This window comes from Berghia stephanieae, chromosome 14 (assembly GCF_034508935.2).
Source record: "Berghia stephanieae isolate SIO BIC M18660-M18661 chromosome 14, UCSD_Bste_1.3, whole genome shotgun sequence".
In the NCBI taxonomy this organism is placed as follows: Eukaryota; Metazoa; Mollusca; class Gastropoda; order Nudibranchia; family Aeolidiidae; genus Berghia; species Berghia stephanieae.
The window spans coordinates 31,319,904-31,343,090 of NC_088373.1; the positions used below are offsets into that span (position 1 = coordinate 31,319,904).

A 23,187-nucleotide genomic window follows, 5' to 3' on the forward strand; every position below is an offset into this window, starting at 1 on the left:
GACAACCAGCATGAAAAATACAAATCCAAGGTATTGTAAAGCTAGAGTGCCACCCTACGCAATGAGAGAAAAGATTGAACATGAGCTCGATAGATTAGAACAGAGTGACATTATTCGGAAAGTAGAACATTCAGATTGGGCTACTCCAATAGTCCCTGTGCTAAAGAAGGATGGTTCAGTTAGACTCTGTGGTGACTACAAAATTACAGTTAACAAGGAGATTGAGTTGAATAAATATCCTATTCCAAATATTGAAGATATTTCACTCAAGTTGGCAAACGGTGACAAATTCACTGAACTTGACCTGTCACATGCATACACACAGCAGTTGGCACTCCATTCAGATTTTAAAAAGTACACAACTATAAACACACACAAGGGTCTTTATCAGTATGAAAGGCTATGTTTTGGTATCTCATCAAGCCCAGGAATTTTCCAGGCTGTGATGGATAGCATTTTTCAGGATGTGCCAAATGTTTGTGTATACTTTGACAATTTGTATATTACAGGAAATGATGATACTGAGCATCTTCAAACCCCTGAAAAGGTCTTGAAAATGGTCGGTGAAAACGGTATGAAAATAAACAGAAACAAGTGTCAGTTTATGTTGCCAGAAATATATTTTTTGGGCTATAGATTGAGCAACGAAGGTATCAGACCACAGCAAGAAAAAACAAGAGCTATAAAAGAAGCTCCAAAACCAGAAAACTGTCAACAATTGAAAGCCTTTTTGGGCATGGTAAATTACTATGCAAAATTCTGTGACAACCTATCCAGTACTTTGGCCCCACTGTATAAACTCTTACCGAAAAACATGACTTGGCATTGGGGGAAAGATCAAGAGAAAGCATTTAGAGCCGCAAAAGAAGCTTTGTCGTCTGATACATTGTTGATTCGCTACAGCCCAAAGAAAGAATTAGTATTAACTTGTGATGCTTCACCAGACGGGCTAGGTGTAGTGTTATCTCACTATGAGTGCGGCGAGCGCCCAATTGCGTACGCTAGTCGATCACTAAATCGGGCTGCAAAATCATATTCCCAATTAGACAGAGAAGGGGCAGGGATTATTTTTGGAGTCAAAAAGTTTCACAAATTTCTTTTTGGCAGACATTTCACTATGTTTACTGATCACAAACCCTTATTGGGGCTGCTGGGAGAACATAAATCAATACCAGAACAGGCATCGCCCGGAATTCAAAGGTGGGCCATAACACTTGCAGCTTATGATTACCAATTGAGGTACAAACCTGGTACTGAAAACAATGCAGATGAGCTGAGTAGGTTACCTTTAAAGACTGAAAGTGTAAGCTATGTGCCAGAAGATGTTGACATGTTGTTTTCAATCATTGATAACTCCAGTGTGAATGTAGATGTAAAGAGAGAAATGAAGAAGGATGAATGCTTGATGAAAGTATATGAATTCTGTCTGAATGGTTGGCCTGAGGAGAGTGTGTCTGATGAATTGAAACCTTTCAAACACAGAAAGCTTGAATTAAGTTTAGAGGAGGGTTGCATCCTTTGGGGATCAAGAGTAGTGATTCCAAAGTCCCTTCAAAATAAAGTGCTCATTACATTATATGATACACATCTGGGAATGAAGAGTCTTGCAAGGTCTTGGTTTTGGTGGCCGCATATGGATGCAGATATTGAAAAGTTTGTAAAATTATGCTCAACCTGTGCACAGCACCAAAAACAATCAGCAAAAGCTCCCTTGCAAAATTGGGATTTGTTTGTTTTTGTTTGTTTGTTGCTTTAGGTCTCTTCCAACACAATTGAGGTTATATGAGAGACCGCTGAAACAAAAAAAACAAGCAATCTAACAAAAATAGTACAAATGTAAATCAAAATCATAACCTAAAGATATCATAAGCTAAATTATAAATAACCAAGAACAAACAGGCAGAAGATTTACAGAAAAAAAAATATCCCCTGTCAAAAATACAATCACAAACCAAAGAAGCAGGATAGGCTAGTAAAGAGAAGAAGAAACAACATCACTATCGGATCGTACACCCATGCGAACATCATAGGTATATGATTCAAGGGTGATGCTCCCATCCAACCACCCGCCAAAATTGGGATTGGCCCATAGAGCCATGGAAACGCATCCATATCGACTTTGCAGGCTCCTTCATGAACAAAATGTTCCTAATTGTAATTGATTCTCATTCAAAATGGTTGGATGTGAAGACAATGAACTCAATTACAGCAGCTGATACTATTGTAGAACTAAAAGAGATATTTGCTTCTCATGGGTTACCGGATCAAATTGTTTCAGATAATGGTCCTAGTTTTACAGCTAATGAATTCAAAATGTTTTGCACTACAAATGGCATAGAGCACATTACCACTTCACCATATCATCCTGCTGGAAATGGGTTAGCTGAAAAGGCTGTGGGAGTCTTTAAATCTGCTATAATAAAGATGGGTTCCAAATTTTCCCTTCGAGAAAGAGTTAACAGGTTTCTGACCAAATACCGCAGTACTCCACATGTTACAACTAGTGTTTCTCCTTGTGAATTATTGTATGGGAGAAAAATGAAGACTCATCTTGATTTGCTCCACCAAACAGTACACAAATCAGTGTTCCAGCATCAACAAACACAAAAATATAACTATGACAAAACTGCCATTGACAGAGAGTTTGAGATAAATGACAGGGTGTATGTGAAGAACTTTGGGAGAGGTGAGAAATGGATACCTGGAGAGATTGTGCAAAGCACTGGGCCAGTATCATACAAAGTAAAAACTTGTGATGGGTTAGTCATCCGTAGGCATGCAGATCAGATAAGGGTAACATGCGCAGAAACCAACCACAGGTCTGGTCTAGTTACACCACCTGTTCAGGCTAGTCCAGAACCTCAGGTTCCTGTTATAATTGAACTCAATGAACCAGAAACAATGGTTCCAATTCCAAGAAACTTAGAAACAGAATCTGGTGCTGCAACTGGTTACTCACCATCACTTGAATTGAGGACTGAGACTGGTAGTCAGAGTACGATTATAAAGTCACCAATTCAACAACCACTTAGAAGATCAGCACGTACGATTAAGGCGCCAGAGAAATTAGATATTTAGTAAAATGAATATCATGCTTGATTAATCATGATTGCTATGACCATAATCATATGTACAACTAGTATTAGATAGTAACTTTTAATTTCATGTTGTATTTTATGCACTGCTTCTTTTGTATTTCATTCTTTTTATCTTGTGTCCAATGCATGGGTGCAAGAGTGCCGGCTACAACCGGCCTACCAGCTTGGACTTATTGATATTGATATCTACTGACTGATAAACTAAAATCATGCCGAATAAAGCATGGCAGCGACGACAAGCATATCGATTAAAATGTGCATCTAATCGTAATCAAGCTAATCAAGAAAATGATTCTGGCAATATCGAATGAAAATAGTTATTTCCCCGCGAAATTGCGGGCTTTTTACTAGTATATATATATATATATATATATATATATATATATATATATATATATATATATATATATATATATATAAAATGAAAAATTAAGATGGGGATAATTTTAAAATTTTGACTACAGAAAGACATGATATCTTTGCTTTGTTGCTTTGAAATGGATGACCTTCCACTCCGTTGGCTAAAGAGAACTTAGGGATTGAGTAAAAGGGATTGGTTCCTCAGAACACTGTTGATAACTGCCCCATAAGAATCTAAAGACAGCACATGTTTACCTGATAAGCGTTTCTCTCCCAAAAGCTCCCTCTTGTGACTGGCAGCACCAGTTAAGACATCCTGGCCTGAAGACTTGCGATGGTCTTTTTGAGAAGACCATATTTTCTTAACATTTCCTTTATTGTAATTTTCAAGGATATTTTCAATATCAAGATCCTCAAAAGCTACTTTATCTCCAAAACAACCAGAGGGGAACTGCCATGAAAGTATCTGATTTAAGTAATCTTTTTTGAGGAACTCGTAGAAACCAAGAGTTGGGCACACACATTCTGAGGGAAAGAGAATTAAAATTAAATTGATTTAAAATCAAATTAAAACATTTTTGACTACACAAAACTATTGAAGTTGAAGTTGACATGGTTAAATGTCACTCCCCCCAGAATTCATATTTCCCTCATCCATAAGAATAGAAGAAAGAGTAGAAGAAGACGAGGAGAAGAAGAAAAAGAATGAAATAAAGCTTGCTTTTGTTTTTAAGTTTAAGGGTTTTACGGCGCTTGCAACACATTTAGGTTATATCAGTGCCAGTAAAATGGAAGAAAATGGGAAAGTAAAAAGTTCTAGAATTACAATTAAAGTACTCAAGAAAAAGGAAGACAGAGGGGAATTGGTTCAAATAGGGAACAGATGAAGATTCAAGAGGACACTATCAATGTACTTAGTTTGAGATCACATAAATGTCTCACCCAGACACCAGCACAGGTCCCACTAAGAAGAACACACTCAAATCTTTACAAATCATATGTAAAACAAAAATAATACAATGCATAACATACAACATACAAGAAAAAAAAAAATAATTTCCCAAAACCCTAACTATAAATTTGACCGTTTCCGTCCAGCTAGGTTATCCGGCCAGGGTCAGGTCAAAATCAAGTAATCTCATTCAAAGACAAAGACAGAAAGCATGTTGGAAAACAGACATAGGGAGATAGAAGACACAGTATGTACCTCCCTGCCCACTATGGGAGCTCATGAACCCCACCCAGATGAAACAAAGCCTACACAATCTGCAAATCAATCGAATAGATTTCATAGAATACAAAATAAAAACTCACGCTGCTCTAAAAACAAATCCATGTAACTCTCCATGATCTTTCCCTTCATGAAAACATGCCCAACTGCCACAGTCTCATAAAAGACATTGGTGCACTGCTCCACCTGCATACTGTCAATACTCTTCATGCCATAAGCCGGTAATGCAACCTCCACTGCTTTCTTACAGATGGGCTGATTAAAGAGAGAAAATAATTTTAAACATTTAATCGTATTCATAGTCAATATTTCTTCTTCTTTTTTTTTTTTTTACCTCAGGAGTGAGAGACATCCAAATGTTGTCGTCACTTTGCCAGTTTACTTTTATCTTCTTCATATATTATATATACATACACACTAACCATAGGCATACGGATATTGACCTTAATGTTGTAGGCAACAATAAATAAATAAATAAATATATAAAAAATAAAACTCAGTAAACAACAACAACAAAAATAATAATAAGAAATTAGATAATTTAAGACATTAATTTGAATAAATAGTCCTTATTTCGATAAATTGAAATATATAATAACCATCAACAAACATATTAACTCACTCAATCCTAAAGACTTTTGCTACTTTTCAAAATTGGAAAAAAAATTTATTAAAAATTAGCATGAAGGTGCATAGATAGTTATATTCAACTATCATTAACATACAACAACTAAAAACATTAACTTTGATACTTCGCCTATAATTTGTCTCAGAAAAATGTAATAATAAATAGGCATGGTATAAAAGTAAAAGTAACCTGGGTAAACTACGGATATAGTCGGTGTTAGGGTTGAGTGAGTTAAAGGTAAAACAAACTTTAGCAACAGATTTTTGTGAATAGTGGTCTGAAAAAAAAAATAAATAAATAAATAAATTTGACCAGGTTCATCCAATGTTTTGCATCCTTCACAGGTTACCTTTTCAATACACAATAATCGACAAAACTGCTCATTTCTGTTGCTTTTTTTTTCTTTTCAAAGGAAATAGCCCCCCGTTATTTGTGCGGCTATGTGGTCTTGTGGTCTTGGATCTAAAGGTCCTGGATTCGAGTCCTGAGCGAAGCACAAAAACAAACTTTCACCCTACTCTGGTGTAAAATAGGTGCTTGGCCATTAACGGCGTTGTCTCTGTCAAATAAAATTGTAACATCGCCTAACAGGCGTCATCATGTCTTGTCCTAATTGTTAAGTGTTGCTGTTGGCTGGGGACCCGTTGTAAAGTGCTTTGAGGACAATTGAGGACGTGGATATTGTCCTACACAATAGCTCAATTTTGGTTTGTTTTTGTGTTTTTATTTGTCTCATTAAATAAGTGAATGTGATCCCTGTTGTGATTTATGTTCCAATGGACAGCTCTCTCTGTAAGGCTGAAGGAAATTTTTGAATGTCCATTCATGCAACCTTTGCTATCTGAAATCAATTACCCAGAAGTCATAGAAACAAGGGATTTGACTCTACAAAGTCTTTTCAAAAACGTCTAAAAAATGTTTTCCTATGAAGATTTTTAACTTTTTAGTTGAATGATTTTATCTTGTTGTTGTGCACTGTGCAATTTTTTATACCTTAAACATAAGTGGTAATTTTTTTTTTCTTTGTTGCAAGTCATTTTAGAAATCAATTTAATCTGTCAATATTTATGTACATCACTTTGGTTTTGAGTGTGCGCACAGAGCTGTTTCTATAGGATTGGGCGCATTACGAATAATAATAATAATTATTGTTTGTTTGTTTTTAAGGGTTTTACGGCGCTTGCAACACATTTAGGTCATATCAGCACCGGTAAAAAGGAAGAAAAAAATGATAGTAAAAAATTTTAGATCTAAAATTAAAAGGACTTGAGACAAAAAGTAAGCCATAGGGGAAATGGTTGAAATAGGAAAAGATGTAGATTACAAGAGTACACCATCAGTGTGCTTAGTTTGAGATCACCTAAGCAAGGTATGGTAAAAAATAAAAATTTGTTCTCTATCCAAGGACAAATACAGTGAATCCTGATAAAGCCAACACTTGTTGACTTTATGAATTATCCATGGAACTTGATTAGATAGAGAAGGAAAATTTGGGACCAACGAGATGTTGACTTTATGAATTATCAATGGAACTCGATTAGATAGAGAAGGAAAATTTGGGACCAACGAGATGTTGACTTTAAGGGTTGACTTTATGCCGTTTCCACTGAAGTAAAATAAAGAGTGAAAAGACAAGCGAGGAAATTTACATTTACAGAGAGAAGGGTCGTGTGTGTGACAGCATGCTTTACCTATGGACATAATGCAGAGACTCCTACTGACTTGTTATTATTATTTTTATTTTTTTTAAAGGGTTTTACTGTGCTTGCAACACATTTAGGTCATATCAGCGCCAGTAAAAAGGAAGAAAATGGGATAGTAAAAAGTTCTAGATGTACAATTAAAGTACCCAAGAAAAAGTAAGAGAAAGGGGAATTGGTTCAAATAGGTAACAGATGTAGATTCCAAGAGCACACTATCAAAGTACTTAGTTTGAGATCACCTAAAAGTGTCATCCAGACACAAGCACAGGTCCCAACTAAGAGGGATACACTCAAATGTTTACAAATCATATAAAATATGTTAAAAAAACATAATACAGTGAGATAACATAACAGAGAGATGATTTACAAGACAAAACATATCGTCTCCCAAAACTATCTATACATTTGACTATTTCCCTCCCCAGCAAGGGCATTCGGCCAGGGCTAGGGCAAAACCAAGTAATCTCACTCCAAGACAAAAACAGAAAGCAAGTTGGAAAGCAGATATAGGGGGATAGAAGACACAGTATGTACCTCCCTGCCCCCACTATGGGAGGTCAGTGATAAAAACTGGATCAAGAACAACTGATGCTTTGTGTTTAGTTAAAATACTATTAACTTCTGCCAGCCGACTACAACATACCAAAACACAAAACTATGTGTAACCTATGGTCTGATTAGTACAAATTAGTGAGAAATACTCATAAAAATAAAAATGGCTGGCTTAAACAATAACAAAAACAACCAAGTGACGTCAATTTGATTCCACCTATATAACCACAACTCACTCGATCCTAGAGATTTTTGCTACTTTTCAAAATTGGAAAAAAATGTATTAAAAATGAGTATGTACTAAGATATTTTTATTCAACTATCATTAACGTGTAAAAAGGAAAAACATTAGCTTTGATACGATGCCTATAATTTGTCTCAGAAAAAATGTAATAAATAGGCTGGGGGTGAAACTAACCTGGGTTAACTACGGATATAGTCGGTGTTGGGGTTGAGTAAGTTAAAGCTAGTTTTACTCCAAATTAACAGTCCAAAAACTGACACCGTTACTGGCCCCTCGTCAAAAGGGATTCACTCAAATGTTTACAAAATCAACATGAAAACACGACAAAGAAATGAAGAAAAATGAAGAGATGGAAAAACAAGTAGGCAGCCTTGCAGTGCAGAACCAATAAATAAGTCCTTGGAGCCAAAGTTGATCCATGAAGCAGACAATAATAGTTATAGAACATGGAACTCGTGATGTCATACCTTTTCCTCTTCTGGTTCCAAACTCATTGGTAGTGTGCATGTAAACAGCTCGCCTCAAATCAAGGAAACCCTATTACAATACCAGAAATGACAATTTCGACCTAGAGGAGGCCTGGCGAGAGGAATGGAAACAAAAACCACCAAAGGCTAGTGAAATTATTGAAGAACCAACGAACATACCACTGCCTGGTTTCCATACTCTTACCAGAAAAGAATGGTCAACATGCAACAGAATAAGATATAGGCATGGTAGAACAGCCTCAGACTTGCATCGATGGGGTTATGCATCATCTCCAAAATGCCCAGCATGCGATGACCCTTGCCAAGACATGGACCACATCATTTTGAAGTGACCCACAACAGCACCCCCAGGCGGCTACCAAATGGTTCATGAGGCGGACAGTGCTTTCGCGGATTGGGTGAAGCGAAACGTGGAGTTGTAACCATACGAAACTACTACTAGTGTGCATGTAACGAGTCCTTCAGAGGACTAATAATGAAATAGTTATGTATTGAATCATAGGGGGGCATAACTATTTCAGCAGCAGGATGAATAGGCAGATTCTTAGGATGACGGCACTTAAATGACAAGCATATAGTATTCAGACTATAAAATAAGATGCCATCAGTCTGAAACCAGAAGATCGATTACACTCTGTATGTATTCAGTCCTCTGGAAGACTGGTTTTACACTTCTAAGGAGATTGGAACCTGTTTTTTGTCGCAAATGTAGACGTTATGATATTCTACGTATCGGGAATGTTTTTGTGTGGGATAGCAGTGAATGAGGCTCTCTCTAAACTGTTCTGTGGTGTTTGAATTAATAACGATGTGGTAGGTTATTCCGTGCGGCTATGTGGTCTCATACCAATATGAGGTCTAGTGGTATGACACTCGCTTTCGGATTTGAAGGTCCTGGGTTCGAGCCTCGTTCAATACATAATTGAGTCCTTGGAAAAGTCTCTTTACTCACATTCTCTCACCGTACTCAGGTGTAAAATGAGTACCTGGCCGTTAACAGCGTTGTCTTTGTCCGAAAAATTGTAATATCGCCTAACAGGCGTCATGTCCCGTCCTACATGTTAAATGCTGCTGTTGACCAGGGCCCCCATTGTAAAGCGCTTTGAGCACATTTAGTGGATATTGCGCTATATAAAGCTCAATTTATAATTATTTTTTTTAAGCTAGCGAGTGCATTCATTGAATATGGGTTAGAAGAGACGACGAAGGCATGGGCCTATGAAAAACCCATCGTACTCGGTGGTCAATATCGCCAACTCAACAATTGAAGTCCACGCATAGTTATAAATTCTATTTTAAGATGATACAAAAAGAAAGGGAAGAAAATAGAAAATCTTACGGATCGTTCCAGAAGCAAAGACCATAAAAGTTGATGAGTAAGAAAGTAGCCCGTAGTTCCTCTGGCGGTCATAAATTTTAAGCAACTTTCCGATATGTAGCAAAAGTTTGAAGTTTGTTGAAGGATTTCAAAGAAACATTGGTTACTTTTTAAGCCATCAAAAACTTTGAGATGTGTTCAGATAAAAAATGAATAGAAAAGATAAATAAGTAGATATTTTACACATTAGTGATGGTATTAGATAAAATGTATTTTACTCATTGGTGATGGTATTAGATAAAAGGTATTTTACACAGCGGTGATGGTATTAGATAAAAGGTATTTTACACATTGGTGATGGTATTAGATAAAAGGTATTTTACACATTGGTGATGGTATTAGATAAAATGTATTTTACTCATTGGTGATGGTATTAGATAAAAGGTATTTTACACATTGGTGATGGTATTAGATAAAATGTATTTTACACAGCGGTGATGGTATTAGATAAAAGGTATTTTACACAATGGTGATGGTATTAGATAAAAGGTATTTTACACAATGGTGATGGTATTAGATAAAATGTATTTTACTCATTGGTGATGGTATTAGATAAAATGTATTTTACACATTGGTGATGGTATTAGATAAAATGTATTTTACACAGCGGTGATGGTATTAGATAAAAGGTATTTTACACAATGGTGATGGTATTAGATAAAAGGTATTTTACACAATGGTGATGGTGATAGATAAGAGGTATTTTACACAATGGTGATGGTGATAGACAAAAGGTATTTTACACAGTGGTGATAATGATAGACAAAAGGTAATTTACATAATAGTGATGGTGATAGATAAAAGGTAATTTACACAGCAGTGATAGTGATAGATAAAAGGTATTTTACACAGCAGTGATAGTGATAGATAAAAGGTATTTTACACACGTGTGATGGTGATAGATAAAAGGTATTTTACACAATGGTGATGGTGATAGATAAAAGGTATTTTACACACGTGTGATGGTGATAGATAAAAGGTATTTTACACAATGGTGATGGTGATAGATAAAAGGTATTTTACACACGTGTGATGGTGATAGATAAAAGTTATTTTACACAATGGTGATGGTGATAGATAAAAGGTATTTTACACACGTGTGATGGTGATAGATAAAAGGTATTTTACACACGTGTGATGGTGATAGATAAAAGGTATTTTACACAATGGTGATGGTGATAGATAAATGTAAAGCACTTTGATCACGTTTAGTGGATATTGTACTATATAAAAGCTCAACTTCTATTTAAGCAGAAGCTGACATTAAGAGCAGTGGTTTTATGCATATTCCAACCATCTTTTGTATCAAATTTTCAGGTATGTTAGAGAAGATGAGCTAATACTAATACAGACCTACCTACGAAAACGAAAAATTTGTATAAATCTCGGCTCCAATATCAGAACTTCATGAGCATCCCTTAGTCATTAAAAAAATGTTTTAAATCGAGCTTTTATGTACCGCACTATCCAATAAAAATGCTCATAACAACAAGAGATGAAGTGAGTAGAAAAGTGCCAGAAGACAATAGAGTATAAAAAATTTTCGCAACGGTGATGGGGGTTTGAACCCTCAACCTTACTGGTACGACAACTCTGCCTGGCCAGAGAGAGGGCGACTCTACCGTATGAGCTATCCATGATCCCATGCTCAAAGCGCTTTACAAGAGGATGGAGATTTAGGCACCTTTAGCTTTTATTCTTGTACAGCAACGTTGTCTGATGGTATGACACTCACTTCCGGAGTGAAAGCTCCTGGGTTCGAGCCCTGCTGTGAGTGCTGCAATGTTGAGTCCTTGGAAAAGGCTCTTTTCTCGCATTCTCACCATACTCAGGTGTAAAACGAGAACCTAATTTTTAACAGTATTGTCTCTGTCGGAAAAAAATGTAATATCGCCACAGAGAGAGAGAGAGAGAGAGAGAGAGAGAGAGAGAGAGAGAGAGAGAGAAAGAGAGAGAGGTCGTCGGAATTTGGGAGGTATTTCCATGTCATTATATTTACCTTTTACTATTATTATTATTATTATTATTATTATTATTATTATTATTATTATTATTATTATTATTATTATTATTATTAATATTAAAATATTATTATATTATTATTATTATCATTATCATTATTATTATTATTATTATTATTATTATTATTATTATTATTATTATTATTATTATTATTATCATTATTATCATCATCATCATCATCATCATCATCATCATCATCATCATCATCATCATCATCATCATCATCATCATCATCATCATTATTATTATTATTATTATTATTATTATTATTATTATTATTATTATTATTATGGATGTAATCACCAAACCTTATGTTGAAAATATAGATGAATGAAGAATTTATTGTATTACTTCCCTTTGTTTACGAAATTATAATTTGCCTTTATTCTGAACTGTTTGGACGGCAATGTTGTTGACTTTTGGCTTTTGATTTTTGATTTTAAAAAAAGAAGTGAAGACGAACGAACACATGAGGCATTTCGGTGTTATTTTATCTAATCTTATTGACTTTTGACTTGATTGTTAAACAAATATTACACCTTAGAACAGACACACTACTGACGATGCTAGTCAACTGACAAATTATCAACTCACTCAATCCTAGAGATTTTTGCTACTTTTCAAACGTGAAAGAAATGTTATTAAAAATGAGCATGGACATATATTTATATATATATTTTCTTTCAACTACCACAAAAACTAAAAACATTAGCTTTGATACTACGCCTATAATTTTTCTCATAAAAAAATAATAAATAGGCATGGGGTAGGGTCAAAGTAACCCGGGTAAACAACGGATATAGTCGGTGTTAGGGTTGAGTGAGTTAAATCCCCAGTCATGATCACAATAGAACTAAAATATTCCTACAATCAGTGCTGATGGTGACAAAAAACGAAAAAGTAGGAAAATGTTGAACAATTGCCTTTAAGCCCCATTTCTACTGCACCAGACCCCACTTTTAGAGCAATTGAGATGATAGATTATCATTGATACTCTGGCTAACTTCTGGAGAGTGGGAAACTGCACCTGTGTGTTCCACGACACATCAACTCTCTCATTGCTAGCTCATTGTTTCGAGAAAATGTAATTTTAAAAAGGAGGAAATTCCTCCTCTGGACTCCAAAATCGCGGATTTCCGCGGATCCGAGGAGAACCATCAGCACTGTTCCGGACTCAAACACTGTGACATTTATAGCACCGGCTATATGGTCTAGTGGTATGAAACTCGCTTTCGGATCAGAAGGTCATGGGTTCGAGCCTCGCTAGGCGCATAGGTGAGTCCTTGGAAAAGGCTCTTTACTCAAATTCTCTCACCATACTCAGGTGTAAAATGAGTACCTGGCTTTTAACAGCACTGTACAATGATTACCTAGATGATTGGCCTTGTACTGGGCTATATCCCATCGTAAGTCAGGGTCAAGTCGACGACGATCCCTGAAGATGGCCCACGACACATTTAATATTGGGGAGAAGTTGTCAAAGGATTCTGGGTTATCTTTTCTCACAAAATTTACGCCGTCATCGCATACAGTGGTTGCTAATTCAGCCATTTTTGAAAGCCGTTGCAGAATATATTCTGGAATATCTCTATATATCAGTCTTGATTGTTGGTCCTTCAGTATGCCCAGTAAATGACCTGAAAAAATAAAGTTTAAGAAATTTGTTGAAAGATGTAGTTTCTCTTTAAGGAACCGTAGTTAAAAAAAAAATATATAAAAAATTAGCTTTATAATAGAGCAATATACACGAAACATGCTCAAAGCGCTTTACAAAGGGTCCCTGACCAACAGCAACACATAACACGTAGAACGGGACATGCCGCCTGTTGGGCGATATTACAATTTTTCGGACAAAGACAACGCTGTTAACGGCCAGGTACTCATTTCACATCTGAGTACGATGAGAGAATGTGAGTAAAGAGCCTTTTCCAAGGACTCAACCATGCAATGAGCAAGGCTCGAACCCAGGACCGCCGATCCGAAAGCGAGTGTCAAACCAGAAGACCACACAGCTCTGAAATCGATAGATATGATACGATACAAAACGATAATTCATTGGATCCTCAAGATAACCCGAGTTCTAAAACTCTACGGATATCAAATACTTCGACATAATTTGTTCTCACTCTGCCTCTTTTTTTTTTTTTAGCGTGTAACAATTAACTTTTGGCGCATGTAATGAGAGCAATTAGCACGTGAATTTTCCACACATAAATTCTGGAAAATTCACCTGTTCTGTTCTCATGACAGGCATAATTCACCATGCATGCAATGTGGAGATAATCTTTCCTGTCTAAGTCTAATGATGTGATGAAAGCCATGACAACCCGCGGCGTCGTAGCCTGAAAGACTCTCAATATCAAATAACCTTTTTGTCGTCTTTCTTTGCACATTTTCAATGCGATGGGGCCCAGTAGTATGACACTCGTTTTCAGATCAGATGGTCCTGGGTTCAAGCCTCGCTCGCCGCATAGTTGATTCCTTGGGAAAGACTCTTTACTCACTTTCTCTCACCGTACTCAGGTATAAAATGAGCCGTTAACAGCGCTTTCTCTTTCCGAAAAAAATTTGTAATATCACCTAACAGGCGTCATGTCCCATCATACATGGTACATGTTGCTGTTGGCCTGGGACCCCTTGTAAAACACTATGAGCACATTAAGTGGTAATCCACTATATAAAAAAGCTCTTTTCTTTTTTTTTTTTTTTTTTTTATAAAATAAAATTTAATATTAGACTTCATACCAAAACTGTAAAAGGTCAAACTCATTATTCTATATATTTGCCATTTTATTACAAAATTATTAATGGGTAAATCATAATTTAATCTTAAAAACTCATTTCCAAGGTTGGTCTGGTCTGATTGTTAACCCTTTGTGGCTCAGTAGTACAGTGTCTAGTCTTGTCTAAGGAAAGTTGAACATTGTTAAGTGTGATCAGTGGCCGGATGGGTGACAGTGCTCATGGAAAAAATCAGGTTCCGGCACTGTGTCCTTGGATAAAGTACTTTACACACATTATACCACTCAACTCAGGTGAGAAGGAGTACCTGGCTACAGGCAGTAGTATTACAAGCAGGATATTGTAGAAGTGTTAGTAAAATAAGGACACCTAACCGGCAACTGGTACCGTATGAAAAGGAAATATGGGTCCATATGGCCGGATAAGGGAATAAATGAATAATTTCTCCTATAATTTACACCAATGTCTATAGATAGTATGCAGTTGACGTCAATGGGGTCTTTTGTTATTATTTTTTGCCATCCGTGTTTATGAGTAATGCTCACTGAACTGTATCAACCAGACTATAAACATTCATGGATACACACAGTTTTGTGTGTTGGTACGTTATACTTCGGGATGGCAATGTTATGAGCCAAGCGCATACTATCTATACTTTGAACTTGAGTTGAACATGTGATTGTAAGTATTTCTGTAAGAGAGCCTGCTTACAGCTGTTTACAGTAGGGTTATGTGGTCTAGTGGTATGACACTCGCTTTCGGATCGGAAGGTCCTGGGTTCGAGCCCAGCGCTCGGCGCATATTTGAGTCCTTGGAAAAGGCTCTTTAGTCACATTCTCTCACCGTACTCAGGTGTAAAATGAGTACCCGGCTGTAAACAGCGTTGTCTTCGTCCGAAAAATTGTAATATCGCCTAACAGGCATCATGTCCCGTCTAACTGTTAAATGTTGCTGTTGGCCAGGGACCCCTTGTAAAGCGCTTTGAGTACATTTAGTGGATATTGCGCTATATTAAAAAAGCTCATTTTTTTAAAAAAAGCTCATTAATCAGCGAACAGAGTTTGGAGAACTATAGATATCTCCCTTTGTCTAAAGCTAAGACTTCTCATCTCAAACATGAAGTCTGTCTTACTCAGGCTGGTCTTACTGTATGGATGTTTTGTTGTTTTTGTTTTGTTTTTTGTTAAGGGTTTTACGGCACTTGCAACACATTTAGGTTATATCAGCGCCAGTAAAAAGGAAGAAAATGGGATAGTAAAAAGTTCTAGAATTACAATTAAAGCACCCAAGAAAAAGTAAGACATAGGGGAACTGGGAACAAATAGGGATCAGATGTAGATTCCAAGAGCATACCACCAATGTACTTAGTTTGAGATCACCTATAAGTCTCATCCAGACACAAGCACAAAATCCAACAAAGAGGAATACACTCAAATGCTTGCATTATACATTAAAAATAACAAATATAATAACACATAACAGAGAGATGATTTACAAGGAAAAAAATATCATCTCCCAAAACAATAACTATGCATTTGACTGTTTCCCTCCCAGCTAGGACTCCGGCCAGGGTCGGGACAAGACCGAGCAATCTCACACCAAGACAAAGACAGAAAGCAAGTTGGAAAACAGATATAAGGGGATAGAAGACACAGTAGGTACCTCCCTGCCCACTGTGGAGGTAGGGAACCCCACCCAGCTGTATGAATGTAAAACTTGGAATGCATCATAGGCATGTATATGGAGGATACAGATTTTCATAAACAGGTGCAAGCGTAAGGCACTCAGAATAAAATGGATGGATAAAATTAAGAATGAAAAAAGAATGGAAAAGAACACAGCAGGGAGAGGATGTAGGAAGAAGACTGTGGAAGTGGATTGGGCACACCCTTAGAAAGAATGACTCCACTATAACAAAGAAAGTATTGGACTAGTAGCCTCAGGGCAGAAGATAAAGGGGAAGGCCACGAGGAACATGGAGAAGAATTTAAAAAGCTGATATTACAGAGAAGTGATAAGACATATTAACAGCATTGTCTCTGTCCGAAAAAATTGTAACATCGCCTACGTTAAATGTTGCTGTTGGCCAGAAACCCATTGTAAAGAGCTTTGAGCACATTTAGTGGATAATGCTCTAAATAAAAGCTCGCTATTTTAAAAAAATAAATTTTTATTTAACACAAAGCTTGGGCCAGTGCTTGAGACCATTATATAAATGTTGTTATCTCCTTATGGCTTGGTAAGACCATTCCACAAAATGGAAGCAGGTCTAATCTAATCTAATCTAGGTACCTACTTTAAGCAACTGAGGTCTTTATCAATATCAAAGTTATAGGCCCAAAGCCTAAAAAAAAAAAGCTCTATTCATCTTGTAGAGAAGATACATATTATTAAGATATATATGGCTTGTCAATCACTTTCCCCAATTCAAATATAACTTCATTTTTTTTTTTTAATTTTAATTTAAAAAATAAATTTAAAATGCGGTGATTATTGCCAGACATATCTACCAAGAAAGAAAAATTATTAATGGCAGATACCAGAATATGGAAAGTTTCGTACTGCACATAGAAATAAGTAGAGTTAATAAATTATCAATAAATCAGTCAAAGGATATTAGGTTACTATATATATATATAAACAATGTGCGTCGACATAGTCTATCCACACCACTATGCATGTATGTTTATCTTTTGATAGCTATTTTCATCTCTGATTGGATCTAGTTTAGTGGCGCTGTGATAATAAATTGTATCAATAATAATAATAATAATAATAATAATAAATAATAATAATAATAATAATAATAATAATAATAATAATAATAATAATAATAAATAATAAAAATATATATATAATAATAATAATAATAATAATAATAATAATAATAATAATAATAATAATAATAATATATAATAATAATAATAATAATAATAATAATAATAATAATAATAATAATAATAGATCTTTATTGTCCATAAAAATGGCAATTTGTCATTTAGTTACACTTGTTATAACGTTAAAAATGATAACTGTAACATTGAACAGATATTTCACTCCTACTTATTCTCTCTCTCTCTCTCTTTCTCTCTCTCTCTCTCTCTCTCTCTCTCTCTCTCTCTCTCTCTCTCTCTCTCTATCTCTCTCTTCCCCTCTCTCTCTCTCTCTCTCTCTCTCTCTCTCTCTCTCTCTCTCTCAGGACAGGAAAATCATGGGGCGGTTTTGGGGCGAACTACATCTAAGCCTAGGGATTCGTCCGTGAAATAAACAAATTCCCGGCCATCATCTATACCATATCCCAAAATTGTGGTCAGAATGAACAAATTAGAGAAACAAAAGGAGGTCAATAAAGTTAACAGGTAGATAGAGGTAGTGACATTTTCAAAGGTTGGTGGGACTATGAACCGATTTGATGATTAACAAGTTTCTTGCACTTGCTGGTTGGAAAAAAAAAGAGGTTGAATTTGCCAGTTTTATTTTGACGTTTTCAGTTCAAAATGTCAAAAACTTATATTTCACTGATCCATTTGCTTATTTTTAAAAAGCTGGATTTGGCATGTCAGCACTATTCACTTTCATCTTGTGTTGAACATGACTTGATATTAACTTATTTAGGACACGTAGGATTAACTCTTTTCTCAAATGATAAATATGTCAAATCGACCCCCCCCCTTTTTTTCCTTAAATCTGACCCCTCCCCTTCTTCTTCTCTTCTTCTCTTCTTCTCTCTCTCTCTCTCTCTCTCTCTCTCTCTCTCTCTCTCTCTCTCTCTCTCTCTCTCTCTCTCTCTCTCTTTTGTTCTTTTCTATAGAATATTGCAAATTGTAAAATATTCGTCTCCACTCCAATCTCAAAAAGTATATATATATATACTATGTATTATAGTATAATAAGAACAAATAATTAAAAACCAAACAAACAAGAAAAATCAGAGGGCAGTCAGATAATTTGGTAGGAAGGCCTTCCAAAAGCTCCTCGTGCTAAGGGAAATAACTCAAATATTCCCTCAATTAACCCTAGGAAATAATAAAACCTAGTACTAGTACTACTTAGAAGGTGTCTGAGAATAATCGTTTTTCTTTATTGGCAGCAGACATATCTGGCAATAACAAGAGCCAGAAAAAAAAAAAAGCTACGGCTATTTGGACTTGAGTCTGAATAGTCTCCTGTGGCTATTGGACTCAAATAAGCGCATGTGCAATCAACAGATTATTCAGACTCTTCCATGGCAATATAGCTTTTGTTTTGTTCTTATTTATTTTTTTATTATTATTATTTTAATTACTAATAATTACATCAAATTGATGCAACTGAAATTAACAGTAATGGTATATATAGTAACATAACTAGTCTACCCCCGCCCCGCCCCTTTATTTGACGAGAAAGACAAAGTCATAGATTAATTGGAAGTCCAGATACAAATTTAAAATAGCAAAAGTGAAAGTGACTGACCTGAAGGAAAAGCTTTTCTAACAACACAACACGATGTACACATAAACTCAGGGGAAAGTGATAGTGATAGTGTGAGACAGGCACCAATCATCCTTCTACTTCTACAGGCCGATCTAGGCCTACGGGTCGGATATGAGCTGAGCTGTGCCAGTGTGATATATTTTATATGTAGGTAAATTCAAAGCAAGTTCTGCTCTTCTATTTCTAATATCAGTTTTTCATCCTCTGTCCACTGCCCAGTGTCTCCTCCACTCGCCCCAACACATGCATATATTGGACTTTGAGTCCGAATAGCCATGGGAGACTATTCAGACTCGAGTCTGAATTGCCACGTCGAAAGAAAAACAACACGAACATATTGAATTCTTGTTTGAAAAAAAAAAAAAAAACAGGACGTGCACTGACACTGATAACCCAGTTCCTAAATGGGCTCATTGTTGTTGTAAAAATCTCTAAAAATGACGCAATATCCTACAAAAATGTTAAACTGTATTCGGATGTGGGACCCGCATATGAATATGTGCGTCTATTATATACTAGAGAGGTGGGCCTTTGGCCTACCAACCTCCGCTGCGCGTCCAACTCGCCTTGAGCATGCATTCACGTAAAATATAAAGATTTTTTTTAAAAACCTACCTCTGTTTCAAAAACTAGCATCTTTCAACTTTCTAAGAAACATTTTGATTTTTCAGAACTTTAGTTCATTAAAAAATACCGGCCAATCTGACCCGTTGAGTCAAATGAAAACGAAATTTTGTTGTTTACACGGTTCAAAGGAAATGCTGTAAATAAGCTTTCATGGACTTCCTGTGTTGTTTTTACAGTGTCACGTGACCGTTTTGTCGTCTGCTACAAATAATTAGACCGGTAGGGGGTAGATATTTTCGTTGGAGCAGAGAAAAAGTGAGTATTATTTCTTGTACTTGTAGAGAGGCCTAGGGTCCACCAGCAGTCAAGTTGATTGAATGAAAGAAAAAAGGCCTTTTTTATCCGCCGCCACCACCACCTTGAAAGAGCGCGGGTGGGGGGGGGGGGGGGGGGGGGTTGCATGCCGACGAGAGGGAGACGTGTCGATTGGTGACCTTGGTGACGTAGACATCTCAAGGATGCTGGCAGCAGTTGCAGGTGTTCTTAACCCCTTAACAGCGAAGCTAATTTTTTGCTTTTAGATAATAGTTTGCTTTTATCTGTATTATTGTTAACGGGGAATACAGCGTTTCCACCAAGAGAGCAGTCAGACTATCGCAACTCGGACTTCAATTGTCTATAATCGTTTTGCCGTTACTTGTCTTTTGGTGATAGAAGATTTGGTGTTAGGTCAAAGATCGAATTTCGCCCCTAAAAGGTTGCATTGCTACTGGATTTGCTCTCCCCCCCACCTTTTTTTTTCTTCTTTTTTTTTCACCTTAGTATTGTTGATTGCTATTTCCTTTTTTATGATTAGCAAGTGCCATAGGAGTCTCACAGGATGCAGGAGTACTGCAATTAACCCTTTGCCAGTGACACTGATTTTTTTAGTTTTCAAATAATAGTCTTCATTTATATTATTTTTTAACGCAGAAAAAAAAACAAAAACGTTTCCACCATAAGAGCAGTAAGAATATTGATAAAAAGCGCTTTGAGCACGTTGGGTGGATATTGCCCTCTATAAAAGCTCAAATTTTTAAATTGTAATTTGTTTTTTGTCTTTTGATGAAAACGGTAAGATTTTATCTTTGGTCCAAGTAAGATTGATATTCGCCTTTAAAAGGTTAAGTTGTTTCGTTTTTTCAGGTTTCTTTGTTTTGTTTTTCAAATGCGGATACGCTGCTTCTTCCTTTTTTTTTTCCTCACCTGGCAAGCTATCGCTGTACTTACCCGCATGGCTTGCACACACAAAAGGATACATCTAGGTCACAAAACCTTACATCCAGGTCACAAAATCAGACAACTAGGCCACACATCAAGACATCTCTGTTTCGTTTGTTCCAAGATAGCAAAACAAACCAGACGTCTTGGAGTTCGAAAGAGCTTTCCATAAAATATTTGGTATTTGCAAGACCCCCAGAAACCAATTCCCTGTACAGCTCTTGTGCACGGTTACTTATGACCTTGAGTTCTTTCGTACCAACCCCCAAAATCCCACTTATTGTGTGTTATAGGCAGAACATAATAAATAGCTGGGCTGCCACATGCGTGACTAAATTGGCCAAAGAGAGAATCTATACTTTGGCATTAGACACCCATTACCTGATGTCTTGGTTTTTAATCCTAGCCTAGTGAGAGAGAGAAAACAAAACAACCATACATGTATCTGCAAACAGCAGAACGTTTTCATCTTACATTGAGATGGGAAGGGGAAGGGATAACACTATGACAGAGAGAGAGAGAGAGAGAGAGAGAGAGAGAGAGAGAGAGAGAGAGAGAGAGAGAGAGAGAGAGGTGGGCGGGGGGATGGGGGATAGTAAGGGGGAATGGGAAAAGATGAAAGAAACAATGTGTTGCCTGATGACGTAGATCAAAGGATTGTTACAGCGGTGTTCATGGTGCGTACTTCGTGAAATTTTAACCTTTTACAGTGACACTGATTTTTTTCTCCAGATTGCTTAGGCAGAATAAATCGTTTCCACCAAGAGAACAGTAGTAAGAGTATATTTCGACTCGGGCTTCAATTAAACTATAAATCGCAAAGCTTGTCTTTTAATGATAACATTAAGACTAAGATCTGGAGTTTGGGGAGTGTAAGATGGAATCTCGCCATTAATGGTTAACATTGTTTTGATTTTTAAAAAAACAAACTCACACACACACACGAGCGCGCGCGGTCACGACAGCTAGGACCATCACTGACAGAATGTTGCAACGGTAAACCGGTTACGTGTACATAGATCCTGAGGCTAGATGCCCCCTTACCGTGTACGTAGGCACTCCCAAAAAAAAAAAAAAAGAAAGAAAGAGACACACACACACATACTCACACACACACACACACACACACCACACACAGTCTCGCATCCTCTACGAACTAATTTTGCGCACCAATTTTTACTGCACTTATGCACCAAATTGCATACCTATCTTGAGACACTTTTTTCCGTATCCTTTTCTCAATAAACTTTTTAAAAAACCTTGGGCGGCACCTTGAAAACAGACACGATACCCACACGATTTTGCGAGGAATGAATCATGAAAAAAATTAGGATATAATTTCAAACACAACTTTTGAAATTCATCAAGGATTGTCCAGTACCGAATGTTTTTTGATAGAAAACAAATGCATCTTCAAATCTAAACTGCTTTTGACGGTAAGCGGTAAGTTTTATATTTATTTTTCTGTCCAAACGAATGATTTGTCCTGGTATAGAACCTAAGTATTGGTAACACCGGCTCACCTCTCTAGGTAAATTCAAAGCAAGTTCTGCTCTTCTATTTCTAATATCAGTGTTTCACCCTCTGTTCACTGCCCAGTGTCTCCTCCACTCGCCCCAACACATGCATATTGGACTTTGAGTCCGAATAGCCATGGGAGACTATTCAGACTCGAGTCCGAATTGCCACGTCGAAAGAAAAACAACACGAACATATTGAATTCTTGTTTGAAAAAAAAAAACAAAAACAGGACGTGCACCGACACTGATAACCCAGTTCCTAAATGAGCTCATTGTTGTTGTAAAAATCTCTAAAAATGACGCAATATCCTACAAAAATGTTAAACTTTGTTCGGATGTGGGACCCGCATATGAATATGTACGTCTATTATATACATTATAATACATAGAACAAACAACAGAACCTTCCATCATTCGAAGTCCGAGGAATCCATCCATATTAAAATCTCTGACATGAAGCTTGTAAAATTCGAGAAGCCTTTCAACTGATTTGATAACTCTATTCAAATCAATGTGTTCTTGGCCATTATTTATTTTTACGAATTTTATCCAGACCATCATCAAAACTAAAATAATTAAACATATGGTTACAGTTACAGCAGACCACAAACGCAACGCCATTGTAAATCTTGGGAGTTTGCAGTCGATGCAGTTCTAGAAACTGTGTTCGACGTGTGCCATTCGTCGAAAAATTTGTTTACTTACTACCAGATGGACTTTTGAATTTATGCCAACATATTATTAATAAATTGGACAGGGAAAAAAAGAACATTTACCGGGGATTTTATTTATTAACCTTTGAGTTGTGTAGATTAATATGTATCATTCCGATTTTTATTTAAATTTACAACAACAACAACAAAAAGTTTATTATGAGGCGTTTGAGGTTTTTAGTATGGCGTTTTATTTTGAACGAAAGTA

General features: G+C 36.4%; 1 protein-coding gene across 1 annotated transcript in view; it reads right to left on the reverse strand.

Moving 5' to 3' along the window:
• Positions 1–22,872, reverse strand: part of LOC144959579 (UPF0764 protein C16orf89 homolog) — a 25,278-nt gene extending 2,406 nt beyond the window's left edge. The window contains exons 1-6 of the mRNA XM_078892200.1: positions 22,671–22,872; positions 13,044–13,341; positions 12,573–12,580; positions 9,644–9,807; positions 4,773–4,944; positions 3,714–3,983 (exon numbers count right to left, since the gene is read on the reverse strand). Coding sequence (XP_078748326.1) covers positions 3,714–3,983; positions 4,773–4,944; positions 9,644–9,807; positions 12,573–12,580; positions 13,044–13,341; positions 22,671–22,827 — 1,069 coding nt within the window. The 5' untranslated portion in view covers positions 22,828–22,872. The remainder of the gene's footprint in view (positions 1–3,713; positions 3,984–4,772; positions 4,945–9,643; positions 9,808–12,572; positions 12,581–13,043; positions 13,342–22,670) is intronic.
• Positions 22,873–23,187: the final 315 nt, after the last annotated feature.